Source organism: Solanum tuberosum, unplaced genomic scaffold (genome assembly GCF_000226075.1).
Source record: "Solanum tuberosum cultivar DM 1-3 516 R44 unplaced genomic scaffold, SolTub_3.0 scf00421, whole genome shotgun sequence".
NCBI lineage: Eukaryota > Viridiplantae > Streptophyta > Magnoliopsida > Solanales > Solanaceae > Solanum > Solanum tuberosum.
In genome coordinates, this window is record NW_006239343.1 from 371,315 (window position 1) to 387,019 (window position 15,705).

The 15,705-nt window shown below is 29.3% G+C and overlaps 1 protein-coding gene across 1 annotated transcript; it reads left to right on the forward strand.

Annotated features, from left to right (window-relative positions):
* The first annotated feature begins 473 nt into the window (after window positions 1-473).
* Window positions 474-3,526, forward strand: LOC102594632 (CBS domain-containing protein CBSX5). Its single transcript, XM_006362888.2, has 2 exons — window positions 474-901; window positions 2,411-3,526. The coding sequence occupies exons 1-2, from the start codon at window positions 579-581 to the stop codon at window positions 3,276-3,278; spliced, it is 1,191 nt and encodes a 396-aa protein (XP_006362950.1). The 5' UTR covers window positions 474-578; the 3' UTR covers window positions 3,279-3,526.
* The last annotated feature ends 12,179 nt before the right edge of the window (window positions 3,527-15,705 follow it).

Below are 15,705 nucleotides of genomic sequence, written 5' to 3' on the forward strand. Positions count from 1 at the left end.
CAAATTTGCTCATAGGCAGACCTACCCTTACAGATCGGGAGGAATGTGCATCCGTTAATTTTGAAAACAATTATATATATAGATATATATATATATAGGTGGACCCCTTTCTATAGATCGGGCTACACGTGCGTTCGTTAATTTCAACAAAAGAATTATTTTTGAGAAACTGACAGAAATTAGAATATAATTAATAGTGCAATTATAAAAAGCATAAAAGTGTCATTGTGATGTTGGTACAAGCTAAAAAAGTCACTTACGAAACTTAGGATCAAATCTATCTAGAGCATTATTTCGTTATTTTTTTATTTTGATGCATCCAAAGTCTTTAAATTCTGAGTTCAGTTATGAATGTGCTTACTCACTCTTTTCCTACACTACGCCCCTCCCACCGCCGACCCCCACCCCAACAGTACCTAAACGTGTCATCCCCTGCTTTTATAAATCAGCACACTTGCTGCACTCTTCCAATGACACTCTCAACTTCTCAAAAATTCTTCAAAATCCCTCTCATTTTTTAATCCCTTTTTTAGCATTTTGATTCATTTTTTTAAGAAAATTTTGTGTGTGTTTCTTGCATGGCAGCTCATCTTTTAGCTCATGAGGTAGCTGACCTATGCCTTGGGAAGCCACCTCTTAGGTCTCTTTCTGTTTCTGCAACAATTGGTGAAGCTTTAGCTTCTCTCAAATCTTGTGAAGAAAATTGTATAAGTGTTTGGGATTGTGACCATTTCAAGAATGTTGATTGTATCTGTGTTGGGAAAGTTTGTATGGTTGATATAATATGTTTTCTTTGTAAAAAAGAGAATGTGAATTCTCCATCTTTGGCTCTCAAATCACCTGTCACGGCTTTGTTACCTAAAGATTCTGTTCTTGTTAGGCATGTTCAACCATCTACAAGGTATAAAGATTGAATCTTTTTGTCTTGTTGTGTAATGGGGTTCTTTCTTTGTGTCAAATTATTGAGTTTTCTTATGTGGAGTTCTTTCAATTGATCTTGTTTAGCTCTTAGCTTCATTTTTTGTTGAGTTTCTCCATCTACAAGGTATAAAGTTCGAGTTTTTTTGTGTTGTTGTGTAATGAGGTTCTTTCATTGTGTCAAATTCTTGAATTTTGCTTTGTTTTCTTATGTGGGGTTCTTTCAATTGATCTTGTTTAGCTCTTAGCTTCATTTTTTGTTGAGTTTCTCCATCTACAAGGTATAAAGATTGAATCTTTTTGACTTGTTGTGTGATGGGGTTCTTCCATTGTGTCAAATTCTTGAATTTTGCTTAGTTTTCTTATGTGGGGTTCTTTCAATTGATCTTGTTTAGCTCTTAGCTTCATTTTTTGTTGAGTTTCTCCATCTACAAGGTAAAAAGATTGATTATTTTTGTCTTGTTGTGTAATGGGGTTCTTCCATTGTGTCAAATTCTTGAATTTTGCTTAGTTTTCTTATGTGGGGTTCTTTCAATTGATCTTATTTGGATTTTAGCTTCATTTGTTCTCTAGAGTTTCTCCCTCTACAAGGTAAAAAAATGAGTGTTTTTACATTTTTGTGCAATGTTTGTTAATGGTTTATGTGGGGGTTTTCCATTGTGTCAAAATCTTGAATTTTGCTTAGTTTCCTTATATGGGGTTCTTTCAATTGATCTTGTTTGGATTTTAGCTTCATTTGTTCTCTTGAATTTCTCCCTCTACAAGGTAAAAAGATTGAGTCTTTTTATGTTCTATTGATTTGTAGAATGGTAGATTGTTGTTATCTTCATGAAAGGTTTTATCTTTTGGAGATGAGTGCAATGTTTGTTAATATAATTGTCTTCCATTGTATCAAATTCTTGATTTTTTCTTATGTGGGGTTCTTTCAATTCTTGAAGATTTTGGATGTAGAGGATTCAAAGATCTAAACTTTTAGAATTGAGCATCAAAATTTCCCCTTTTTATTGTGTTGTTATCTTCATAAAGGTTGAATCTTTGGAGACTAGTGCAATGTTTGTTAATGGAAGTGTCAATTCTTGAATTTCCTATGTTGAGTTCTTTATATTGTTATTGTTTGGCTCTTAGCTTCATTTACTCTCTTGAATCTCTCCACCTCAGATATCAATTTGAAGAGTCTGAGTGTTGAGGAATCAAAGATCCAAGAATTTGTAAGTAATAGAAATGTCTCTCATTGTGTCTATTTCTTGATCTTCTTTGTTTTTCTTATGTGGGGTTCTTTTTATTGTTCTTGTTTGACTATATATAACCTTCACTCACACTCTTGATTTCTAGAAGAATTTGTACTTAATTTCTTAAATATGTCTCACATTTGTAGAATTCTTAATAGATTGTTGATTATAGAGAGATTTGCTTTCAAAATTGATCAAATACCACATTTCTTAATTTGGTTTTGTAGTATCCTAATTATGTATTTGTTTTTCTCCTTTTGTAGCTTACTAGAAGCTATTGATCTCATCCTACAAGGAGCTCAAAACCTTGTGGTTCCTATAGAGACTAGATTTAGTGGTAGCTCAAGAAGGAAATTGCTGCAGAAATCTTCATCAACAAGGGGTTGTACTCTTCACAATGGCCGCGAATTCTGTTGGCTAACTCAAGAAGATGTTATTAGATATTTCCTTAGCTCAATTGGTTTATTTTCACCCCTTCCAACAGCTTCAATCGACGCCCTTGGTATCATTAGCACAGAGTTTTTATCCATCGGGTATCACTCGAGTGCCTCATTGGCCACTGAGGCCATTTCTCGATCCCTTGTGGATCAGACATCCGTGGCGATTGTGGATGAGGATGGTGTCTTGATAGGGGAGATCTCTCCTTTCACTCTTGCTTGTTGTGGTGAGACTGTGGCTGCAGCCATCACGACCCTCACAGCCGGTGAACTCCTGGCCTACATTGATTGTGGAGGGCCACCGGAGGACATCGTGAGGGTCGTGAAGGAGAGATTAAAGGAAAGGAATCTTGAAGGAATGTTGGAGGAATTTGAGATTGATCCCTCGGATATCTCCTCCAACTCATTGTTGTCCGATGAGGAATTGCCTTCCCCTACCTCCTCGAGGTCATCAGGGGGAAGGTACAATAAGTCTAGTAGCTATTCCGCGAGGATGGTTAGGAGGGCAGAGGCGATAGTGTGTTATCCGGGAAGCTCTCTCGTGGCCGTGATGGTTCAAGCGATAGCGCATCGCGTAAACTATGTGTGGGTGATTGAAGAGGATTGTAGTGTTGTGGGGATTGTGACATTTGCTAACATGTTAGAAGTTTTTAGAGATCAATTGGAGGCAATGATGTTGGGACATTTTGATTAATAGTTCTTCATAAATCTTTTATGATGAGGCAAGTATGATCTTGTGAATATGAGAATGTACTTCTCTTTTTTTTTTTTTTTTGGCCACTTGTTTTTTAACTTTGTGTTCATTGTAACTTTGTAAAATTTTGGTACTTTTTTGTTTGATTTCACTATTTTGTATCAATATTCTGTTTTAGGAATATATAAGTATTGTTTTTTTGAGTTTTGTGTTCATTGTAACTTTGTGAAAGTGGTACTTTTTGAGTTTGGGAATATAATTACTATTGCTTTTTTTTTGTAGTACATGTATTAGGTGTATAAAGAGCAAGAGATGTGGACATGTAGCAATAAATATAGGAACCCTACATCAGCATATCTTTGGGGGTGGGGGTGGGGTGGGTGGGTCATCATCTTAATGTCTCTGTCTGTCTGTTATTAGGACAAAGAAATACTTCCTTGATTTGTTTGTTTCGTTTGATTTTATATGGAGTTTAAGAAAATAAAAAAAATTGAATTTTGTAGCTTTAAATTAAAAATTAGTGCAATATAATAAAATATCTTTTAATTTTGTGATTTTAAGGTTTGAAACATGTCACGAGAAAGTTGAAATTAAATAGTTATCAAAAAGAAAGATTTTTTTAGTGAACTTAAAAAAGTGGATAAGACAATCAAATTAAAACGAAGGGAGTTCATAATTATCTGATATTCGAAATTTAGTATTTACGTACCCTCAATCGGGATTTCTTATTGAAGAATTAACTTAAATAATTGTTTGCCTATCATTTAAATTAAAAAATACTCTACGAATATATATATATAGAAAAAATAAACAAAGAATTCGACTAACTATTTATTTATAAAGATCCTTCCCTTATTTTCAAATCTCGAACTTGAAATTTTTAACTAAAATTTTAATTAAGAGTGAAGTGATTTCATCGTCCATCCCACCAAATCCTTTGATAATGGACAAGTAAGAATTAATAAACAATAAGTTAAACACATCTATAGGAGGTTAATCAATTATTAAGTGCAAGTAGGAATTTCTTAATTGAGCATTTTTCTACATTGATAGGGAAATATTTACTTTATTCAATTCTTGAAAAGTGATCTAAAAAGTGAAAAGTGCATGAATATTTTGTTATCTTTCAATGTCATTAACATCATTTTCACTTAATTGGTTTACATTAAGAAAGAAAGCAACTTTATTAATTAATCTTGAGATTGTCTCTTCAAAAATTCTATGGACTTCCAATTCTATAGACAATTATGAGGTGATAAATTTGTACCTATTTAATTATTTATGTGCCAATGTTGCAAAATATTTAAGTCAGGCTTAACAACATAGTCAATCTTTTAAATTTATTTGCATATATTATTTAAATATTCAAACTAAGTTATGTTCCAATTGAACACATCAATTTCGAATATAGGATTCTAATCTATACTCGTATTTTCATTCATTTATCATATAGTTAAGCTAATCTCATAAAATATGTCTTCTCCTTTAATTATACGGATCAATCTCAAATAGAAAATGTTTAGGCGGATGCATTTAATTAAATGAAATGATATATTTTAAGTGGTTTAAAGATAAGATTTGATATATTGGCACTTTTTTCCCTTTTTTGAAAGCTTTGGTGTATATGGACCACAGATCCAACGCATCATTGTTTGTAATTTATTAGAAGTATACTTTTCTATTTTAAATATTAGTCCTTTTATATAAATATTTTATCTTTTAGACGAAAAAAAGAGTACAAGTGTACTGTTAAACATAACGTGGAATTACACCACAATGTTACCAAACAAAAACTAACCTCAAATCAAAATCATAATTAGTTAGATCAAAGAATTAATTATGAATCAAAAGTGTAATTATGTTAATTTTAATTAGTCTTAAAGTGTTTCTCTTCTCAAAATAATTTATAATTTTGAAAATATAATAGATTCATAAAATTTAAATCTTGAATCTATTTTTATTTATGAAAAGATAAATGGTATATTAAACGAATACTTTTATGACTAAAGTTAGAATATATACATTATATTTTGTATAAATAAAATAAAATCTTTAATTAAACAATAAATCAAATTAATTTTGGGCCCACTGATTATATTATGATTTATATGTCTTTAAGAAATATAATCCTCTTTTTATTTTCTATCTTCCAACTTAAAAGGGGATAATTAATATGTTACACTTTTCTCAGTTCCTCCTCACGCCTTACATGCTTAAAGCAAATATGTAATTATGTCTTTGCTTTTAGTAAAGGCATATGATTAGCTCAACCTTAAACTATATTTATACTTTTCTCCAAAGTTGTGACACTTTTTAAATTAATAGTACAAACTTTATTATTAAAGATTAATTTTTAAATTTGTCTCAACTTATAATAAGGGGTAAAATTATAATTCTCTTTAGGGGTTTGATAAAGTAAGTAGCTTTTAGTCAAATATATATATATATATATAAGAATTCATAAATTTAAAATTATAATTCATCACTATCAATAGTTAAGAAATTAAATCTAAGAACCTTGAAATTGAATTTTCTTAAACCTTTTATCTCCACTTATTCATAAAAAAAAATATTTAAGTGATAAAATCAAATCTATTAAACTTAAAAAAAAATTCCCAAAAACTAAAGAACAGGAAAAACCATGATAGCTTTCACTTAGGGCCAAATAAGGGCGAAGGGTTCAAATCGAAAAATTATATTATATAAATATATTATTTTTAAAATTCTATATTTATTTTCTCTTAGTAAAAATTCTTACTCCCTATTTGCTTTCACCCAGTTGGGCATGACTTGAACAGAGAAACCCACTAATTTATTAATTATTAGTGGCTGTTACTGAAACTTGGAAAAGGGATTAGTGTCTTGCTTTGTATAATAATTAATTAGGTCAATTATATTATAATTATAATAATATATAAGAAGCAAATCAATAATATGGTTTAATTAAAGCAAGATTTGACATTCTGTCTTATTGAAACTTTTCAGAGAGATGCACATAAAGATGAATAATTAATAAATGAACTTCCAATAAAATTGGCTTCCCTTTGGATATGTAATATAAAATTATAATCTCGAATTAAATTGCTTTGAAGTTAAAGTTTTGTTTAAATATGTAATTTAAATATTTTAAGTTAGTTTTGTCACGAACATGAAAATTCCATGTGAAAACTATTAAAAAAATTTGAATTTCTTATACAATTTTACCAATTGACCAAATCATAATTCATAAACAAGATATTGAATATCATAAGGCATCGTATAGATAGATATCATATATCTATGTTCATTTTATAAATAAGTGTTTACGATTACAAACTTCTAAATACACATAATTTTATAAAGATCAGTTATTCAACACTAACAGTAATTAGTTATTCTTTAATATAATCCTTGCATATGATACATACAGTCTCTTCACATTGAGCATGAGTTTTTTTTTTTTACAAAATTTAAAATAATGAATCTTTTTTAAACAAAATATGAACTTATGGATCAAATTTTATACTTGTAAGAAATTAACATCATGATTTGAAATCTCCAATCATATTTATTTTTTTTGAAAAATTTGAGATTTAAAATTATGATTCTAAATTACATATCCAAACATTTATTTGAAATCATAAGTTTAATTCATGACTTTATATTGCATATCCAAATACAAATTTAATCTCCTTCTTTGCCATGCTTTTTGAAAAAAAATAAAAAAAAATAAAAATAAAAATAAAATAATATATATATATATATATTCCCTATGTTTATCTGTATGTATAAGACTTTAGTGGTAGGTAATATTTTGACTCTGGTAGGTGTTTTAAGAGATTTGCAAAAAAAAGTGTGGTGCAATAATAATTACTTAATTCTAAATTACAAGTTTTAAATTTAAGCTTGAAATATAAAATCATCTTTAATAAAATATGTTTTATATTATAAAATAAGATTTTAATTAATCCAACTTTAAAATAAATATCGAATTAAAAACAATCACAAAAATATTTAAGGATACTACTAAAAGTTATGTTTCTTGGCCCTAAAAACTTCAAAAAGGTGATGTTGATCATGTAGAGATAATGTATCGTTTATTTGGTCATTATTAATGGATTCAGTCTGAGCTCAAACATAATCAATGTCATATTTTGAAAAATTCATGTACCACACAAAATATTGAGATAATCCTGAATTTCCGTTTCATGACCTTGAAACTCACAAAAGGTGATGTCAGTCTTGTCTAAGAATTGAATATCGATCATTTGACGTTATGAATGAACCCACAAAATTTGAAGTGAAACGAAATCAGTCAGCTATATTTCATAAAATTCACGTCAATGCTCTTCCATTCTGAATATAAAGTCACTTTTAATGTAAAAAATATATTTTATCCTCCAAAATAAAATTTCAAATATAAATTAAAATTAGTCAAACTCAAACAAATCTCGAAAAATAAGGAAAAACAAAAAAAAATGTGTTTAAGAGATTAGCTAAAATTTGACTATCTATTAATTTACATTTTAGCAGTCTTCAAATGAGGGTAATCTCTCTTGGGATTTGTGCATATGGGTAAGCACTGAGTTGTTGGTACCAGGAGATCATTTGTGATATGATTATGATTCTGAAATAAGTAACTTTTGGATTAAAATTTTGTGTACATTATTTTTTTAAAAAAATAAGTTTTTAATTTCGCACTATTATCATTATTGAATGCAATGAATGACTATGTGGCTTGTATAAGACCCCTTCGGGGTCGAATACGCCTTGTTACGACTTGGGGGTGCTCCCGGGTCATGACACAGGATCCCGACTTATTTTTGGCCAAAAATTTTCATGAACGTCCGTTACGACCTTATTAATGGCGTGAGTTTGTCTCGAGGGGTAAACACACACATTTTCAAGTTCAAATGAGCCCCAAAGCGAGAAAAATAAAATTTTATCATTTTTCGTGTACGTCCATGGATTTTTGGTGATACATGATTAAGGCTTATTTTTGTTGAAATTTTTCATGGACGTCCCTTACGACCTTATTAATGGAGTGAGTTCGTTTTGAGGGGCAAACGGATGCATTTTCAAGTTCAAACGATCCCCAAAGTGAAAAAATTTGAATTTTATCATTTTTCGTGTGCTATAGTCCACGAAAATTTTGTGATACAGGATCCTGACTTGTTTTTGGCCGAAAAATCTGGCTCATTGGAACACCGAAACACTTTTTCTTAAAAAACTTCAAAAAGACCTTCATATTGAGTTGAGAAGCATTACAATTAATCCCATTATTATTTTATGGCCTATTTTTGCCTTTACCAATTAACTTTTAGAAATTACACAACTTTTTCGATTTTTCATGTGTATTAGCATATGGATTTGGCGCCTGGGAGCACTCAAAAAAAATTCTAAAAAAACTTTATGAGGGCCTTTGTATTGAGTTTGGGAAGCATAATGTATAGCCTAACTATTTTTAATGCCTATTTTCACATTTTTTAGCCAACATTTAGGAATTATGCTACTTTCCTGGTTTTTCATGTGCCTTAGCCCATGTATTCACCTCGGAGCACCCAAAAAAAAATTCTTTATTAGGACCTCCGTAATGAGTTGGGAAATCATTACGAATAGTCCCACAATATTTTTAATGCCTATTTTCACATTACTAGCCAACTTTTAGAAATTACATGATCCGGTTTTTCATATGTATTAGCCCATGGATCAGGCGCCTTAGAGCACCCCAAATTTTTTTCTAAAAAATCTTTATGAGGATCTCCGTATGGAGTTGGGGAAGCATTACCTATTGTACCACCTTTTTTTCATGGCCTATTTGCACATGTACATGCCAACTTTTAGGAATTCCGTGACTTTTCCAGTTTTTCATGTGTATTAGCCCATGGATCTAGAGTCTTAGACCCAAAAATATTTTCTGAAAAAATATTATGAGGACCTCCGTAATGAGTCTGGGAAGAATTACGTATAGTTCCATCATTTTTATGGCATGCTTTCGCATTTACCAGCCAACTTTTAGGAATTACGTGATTTTCTTGGTTTTTCGTGTGTATTAGCCCATTCTAGCGCCTTGGAGAACCTAAAAAAAATTTCTAGAAAAACTTAATAAAGACTTCCGTAATGAGTTGGGTAAGCATTACATATAGTCCCACTAATTTTTAAGGCCAAGTTTCGCATTTACCAGCCCACTTTTAGGAACTATGCGACTTCACAGTTTTTCGTATGTATTAGCTCATTGATCTGACACTTTGGAGCACCTAACATTTTAAGGCCTATTTTCACATTTACTAGCCAACTTTTAGAAATTACGAGACTTTTCTCGATTTTTTGTGTGTATTAGGCTATTAGCCTATGAATCTGGCGCCTTAGAGTATCCAAAAAAAATATTCTGAAAAACTTTTATGAGGACCTCTGTTATGAGTTGAGGAAGCATTATGTATAATCCCACCATTTTTTAGGCTTATTTTCTCATTTACCAGCCAACTTTTAGGAATCACGCGACTTTTCTGATTTTTCGTGTGTATTAGCCCATGGTCTGGCGCCTTGGAGCACCCGATTATTTTTCCCTAAAAATACTTTATGAGGACCTCCGTAATTAGTTGGGGAAGCATTACAAATAGTTCTTCGATTTTAAGGCCTATTTTCGCATTTACCAGCCAATTTTTAGGAATTATGCGATTTTCTCAATTTTCGTGTGTATTAGCCCAAGAATCTGACGCCTTAGAGTACTCAAAAATATTTTCCACAAATCTTTATAAGGATATTCATAATAAGTTGGGAAAACATTACGTATAGTCCCACCATTTTTAAGGTTTTATTCCCCCATTTACTAGTCAACTTTTAAGAATTATGACGACTTTCTTGATTTTTCGTTTGTATCCGTCAAGAATATAATCTACTTTAGATTTACAAGAATGCTTCATGCAGTTTTGTTCAATTTTAGAATGAGATGTTCCAACTTCCATGCAATGACAAAAATGGTTTATAAAACATTAATTAATCATTAATAGTCTATGATTGAGCTACAATTCAATTAAATAAGTAATTACTATGAATCACGTAATTAAACTAATTATAAGTACTATTTATAAGTAGCTCTCCTAATATATTATAAGCAGATCTAACAGCTAAATTCATGTAATGATTAATATAGAAAACTTATTAGGTCCCAAAATTGTCTAAATATAAATAAAATATCTAAAGCACTAAGAATAGAAGATGCCATTAATATCCTTCGTGTTATGCTTTTGATGATTACTACATATATTGTAATGAACATGAGAGTGGGTGGGACGGGGTAGGCGGATCATGGAGAAGGACTGATAAATTTTAAAAGAAGTTTATGTATATGATATTTTAGATGAAATTTTTACGTTAAAGAGGAAAGTAAAGAATTTTATAATACAAAATAGTAAAATACAAGTTCATATGATACATATATTTTTTACTCGATGATAATATCGTAGTAGCTTGAGGCACAAATCATAAGGTATGTTGGGACAAAGCTAAGGATACATTTACCATGAATGAACTTGGATCATGACATATAACAAATTAAATCTTTATCACATAATATTAGATCATATAAATGAAAATTACTGGAATTTGACATTATAATTAATGAAACAATTTGAAAAAACATTAATTTACCACACAGTATGTGTTGCAAAATTAGAAATGTTTTTTTCTTGGAGAAAGTTTATTATAACATGTTTAACTCCATAAGTTTTTTTAAAAAAAAACTACTACATATGATGATAATATTTAAGATTATAAGTTTCAAAAATTATTATATATTTTTTTCAAATTTCATACCTTAAACTACGTAACATAACTTGAAATAGAAGGAGTAAATGATACGCTCGTAACAAAGTTACAACCAATTTTTACCAAACGTCATTATGCTCTCAAGTCTACTTGTTTGGGGTACATGTTATCTTTCTGAGATAATCACCAAATATTTTTACTTTTGCTATAATCATTTGAACGTTTAACTTCATAATTTTCTAACACACTATATTTATGATCACTGAACCACACCCTCGGACGCTTCGTAAATCACATGATCCTATCCACCGTCCAGCATATCCATTGGCATGGATCCCATACTCTGAAACTCTGGCTTGCTTATCTTATATCACATGTATGAAAAGTACGGCTTATATCTCTTAGACACACACAGAGACACTGTCTTTGTGCAGAGGCACCTTTTAACATTTTTCTTTCATATGTGCTGTTAACTATCGATAAATTTATTTGTATTCGATGTTTATCACAAAATAAAAATATAAGATATGTGAATGGAAAGAATTTCACTAATTCTTCTTCTTTTGAGTTTACTGGGTTCGAACCGCAAAGCATTTCCATGGTTCCTTCCTTATACCATTAAACTGTCAATCAATTTTGTTTAGATTTCATAAGTTAATATACATATATATTTATTTAATTTTCTAAGACAAATACATGGTCTACGAAAAAGTTACTAGGTTCATCTGAACTCACGAACCCCACCTAGCTCCGCCTCTAGCTTTACGGGCGTGAGTTAGATTTAAAACCTAATTTGACATGATATCAAAGTGATCATCAGCCTCATCTGATGTGTGCTATCCCAATCCTAGACCAACGCAGAGGGGGGCGGAGGGTGATAATACTCCTGATCCATGAATATACACGCATCGGACTGACAATAGAACCCCAAATAATAGAATGTACGGATTTGGAAGTGAGGAGGGTGATGATGAATAAAAAAAAATCTCACATCGGTAAGAGATGAGATCCGTGGACTAGTCCTGCTTGGGAAAATCCTATTCAAACCCGATACTTCTGATCGAGAATTGTTATACTAGAAAGAACAAAGACCATGTGGATTTCCATCTTAATAATAATAATAGTATGAAATAATGTACGTCATGCGTTACGTAGCCCACTTGACACAATTTAAAGACAAATTAAGGAAATGAGGCAAGATTAAGAACCTCTAATTTCAGTTTACCTTTTTAAATAAGTTAGTAATTAGTTGTTAAGAATATATAGTACCTTCACCACAAGCTGTCATTACAAATCTGCTGAATTAATTAGCAAATGGGGTCTTCTTCTTTTGAATGATTTTAAAAATTGATTTAACTTGTATGTTTTTTGGTTCTCTTTTATATAATATAAAATTGATAAGCTATAGACAATTTCTCAATTATTATAATTATTTCTTTGACTTACTAATAAAGAAGAATCTGAAAGGCTCCCTCCAAATTCAAAGGAAAAATTATAACTTCCTTTTTTTTAGTCGAGTCGAGGGTCTATAAAAAGAGACTATCTACCTCTACAAAATAATTAGAATAAGGTTGATTATATTCTATGTTTTTCAGATTTCACTTATAAGATTACATTAATATATTATTATTGTAGCTCATGTTCTTGTTTTTTTTGCTGGCAGATCACACGATTAAATAAATGAAAGTCTGATTTTTGTAATAATTTGATTATAATTTTTGATGTGACAAATCATACAATTCAACATAGTAGGCAAATCACTGTGTTCGAGTCTCACAAGCCACTATAATTGTAAAAAAAATTGTGTGTTTGATTCATAAAAAAGAAAAAAAAACATAAATTTAAGAGGCGTACTTCTTTAACACAATTAAATAAATAAAAATATGATATATCCTTCTAATAATTTTATGAGTATTTAGATGAGATGATTATGCATTTCATGAACGGTACCAATATTTTTCAAAATTTACAGTATAGCAATTAAGTTTGACCTCCTCTAAGGTTGCACTTTACAGCAAGGTTATTTGTCTAATGCATATAAGTTATAACACTAGTTGCAATTTTTAGAATATTATATTTGGCCTATCAATATTATGCTTAGGTCGTGATGAAGAAAAAAAACATATAAAATAACATTTAAAGACATGTATATATTTTTTATATTGTCACCTCAAAAATAACTATAGGTAATCATCCATAATTAGTGAAACTAATTAATTACTTGAAAATTAAATAAAAAATAATAACATACTTAGTATGATTTTATAAATGAAATTTGAAGAAGCCAATATATAGGTACTAGGTAGAGATTTGTAATCCGTTGATCTTAGGTTTAAGTAATGCATATTAAAAATAAATATGGAAGAAATACAACAATAAAGAAGTCATTTTGAAAATAATGAGGAAGAAAATCAATAGTAAGTAACAAATAATTATAATTTGATAATAGAAGTAAATAAAACAACATATCATATCTCTTTCTGCTATCTTCATTTTTTTTAATATAAAAAAAATTAAATAATAATAAAATTAGAGAAATAAGAAAGCAGAAGAGCAATTATACAAATAATATTGATAAGAAAATTAGATAGCGTTCGATTTTCTATCAATCAGGTTGAACTGTAATTCTCGATCTTTATATTCTCTTATCTAAAATCATATCCTCGATAAGTTGTCGATAATATCCATGTGATTGACGTGGCCTAAATCTTGAATGCATTAAAGTACAGCCAAAATAATGTTTAAAAATCAAAAAAAGGTGGAACAAAAAAAAAGTTGTTGATGAGTATATATGTGTATGTTTTATGAGGCAAAATCATGTTAACATGTGCCTCATTTTAAAAAAAATAAATTGATATATAACTATGCTATTTCAAGTTTCATAGTATGTACTAAAAAAGATATGAGATGTTTGGAAATAATCGAATTAATTGAATAGGAGGACTATTACAAATAATAAAAATATGAATAGAGTTTCATTTTTTTTTAAAAGAGTTGTAAGATTCGTAAAACTAAAGAAAATAGCCCCTATTATTTTTTGCATTAATTGAGTCTTAAATAAAGCTTTCAACTCACATCGTTTTCATAAAGGACAAGTTTAAAAAGAATTACGAAAAACATTTTTTCACTATCTATTTAGTTCAAATAATTTTAACCTTCTTTTATTATTATATTGAAGTCATGAGCTACCCCATAAAATTAATAATTTAAAGCTATGACATTTAACAACCACTTTTCAAAACATTTATCTCAAAATATTTTATCTTTTAGAAGAAAAAAAAGTACAAGTGTACTGTTAAACATAACGTGGAATTACACCACAATGTTACCAAACAAAAACTAACATCAAATCAAAATCATAATTAGTTAGATCAAAGCAATATGTAATTATGTCTTTGTTTTCTATTTTCAAACTTAAAAGGGGACAATTAATATGTTACACTTTTCTCAGTTCCTCCTCACGCCTTACATGCTTAAAGCAAATATGTAATTATGTCTTTGCTTTTAGTAAAGGCATATGATTAGCTCAACCTTAAACTATATTTATACTTTTCTCCAAAGTTGTGACACTTTTTAAATTAATAGTACAAACTTTATTATTAAAGATTAATTTTTAAATTTGTCTCAACTTATAATAAGGGGTAAAATTATAATTCTCTTTAGGGGTTTGATAAAGTAAGTAGCTTTTAGTCAAATATATATATATATATATAAGAATTCATAAATTTAAAATTATAATTCATCACTATCAATAGTTAAGAAATTAAATCTAAGAACCTTGAAATTGAATTTTCTTAAACCTTTTATCTCCACTTATTCATAAAAAAAAATATTTAAGTGATAAAATCAAATCTATTAAACTTAAAAAAAAATTCCCAAAAACTAAAGAACAGGAAAAACCATGATAGCTTTCACTTAGGGCCAAATAAGGGCGAAGGGTTCAAATCGAAAAATTATATTATATAAATATATTATTTTTAAAATTCTATATTTATTTTCTCTTAGTAAAAATTCTTACTCCCTATTTGCTTTCACCCAGTTGGGCATGACTTGAACAGAGAAACCCACTAATTTATTAATTATTAGTGGCTGTTACTGAAACTTGGAAAAGGGATTAGTGTCTTGCTTTGTATAATAATTAATTAGGTCAATTATATTATAATTATAATAATATATAAGAAGCAAATCAATAATATGGTTTAATTAAAGCAAGATTTGACATTCTGTCTTATTGAAACTTTTCAGAGAGATGCACATAAAGATGAATAATTAATAAATGAACTTCCAATAAAATTGGCTTCCCTTTGGATATGTAATATAAAATTATAATCTCGAATTAAATTGCTTTGAAGTTAAAGTTTTGTTTAAATATGTAATTTAAATATTTTAAGTTAGTTTTGTCACGAACATGAAAATTCCATGTGAAAACTATTAAAAAAATTTGAATTTCTTATACAATTTTACCAATTGACCAAATCATAATTCATAAACAAGATATTGAATATCATAAGGCATCGTATAGATAGATATCATATATCTATGTTCATTTTATAAATAAGTGTTTACGATTACAAACTTCTAAATACACATAATTTTATAAAGATCAGTTATTCAACACTAACAGTAATTAGTTATTCTTTAATATAATCCTTGCATATGATACATACAGTCTCTTCACATT

Excerpts from the sequence above, each read along its gene's own strand:
- LOC102594632 (XM_006362888.2), top strand. The coding sequence starts at position 579 with ATGGCAGCTCATCTTTTAGCTCATGAGGTAGCTGACCTATGCCTTGGG. Across the intron at positions 902-2,410 it reads CATGTTCAACCATCTACAAG|CTTACTAGAAGCTATTGATC; the intron begins GTATAAAGATTG and ends CTCCTTTTGTAG.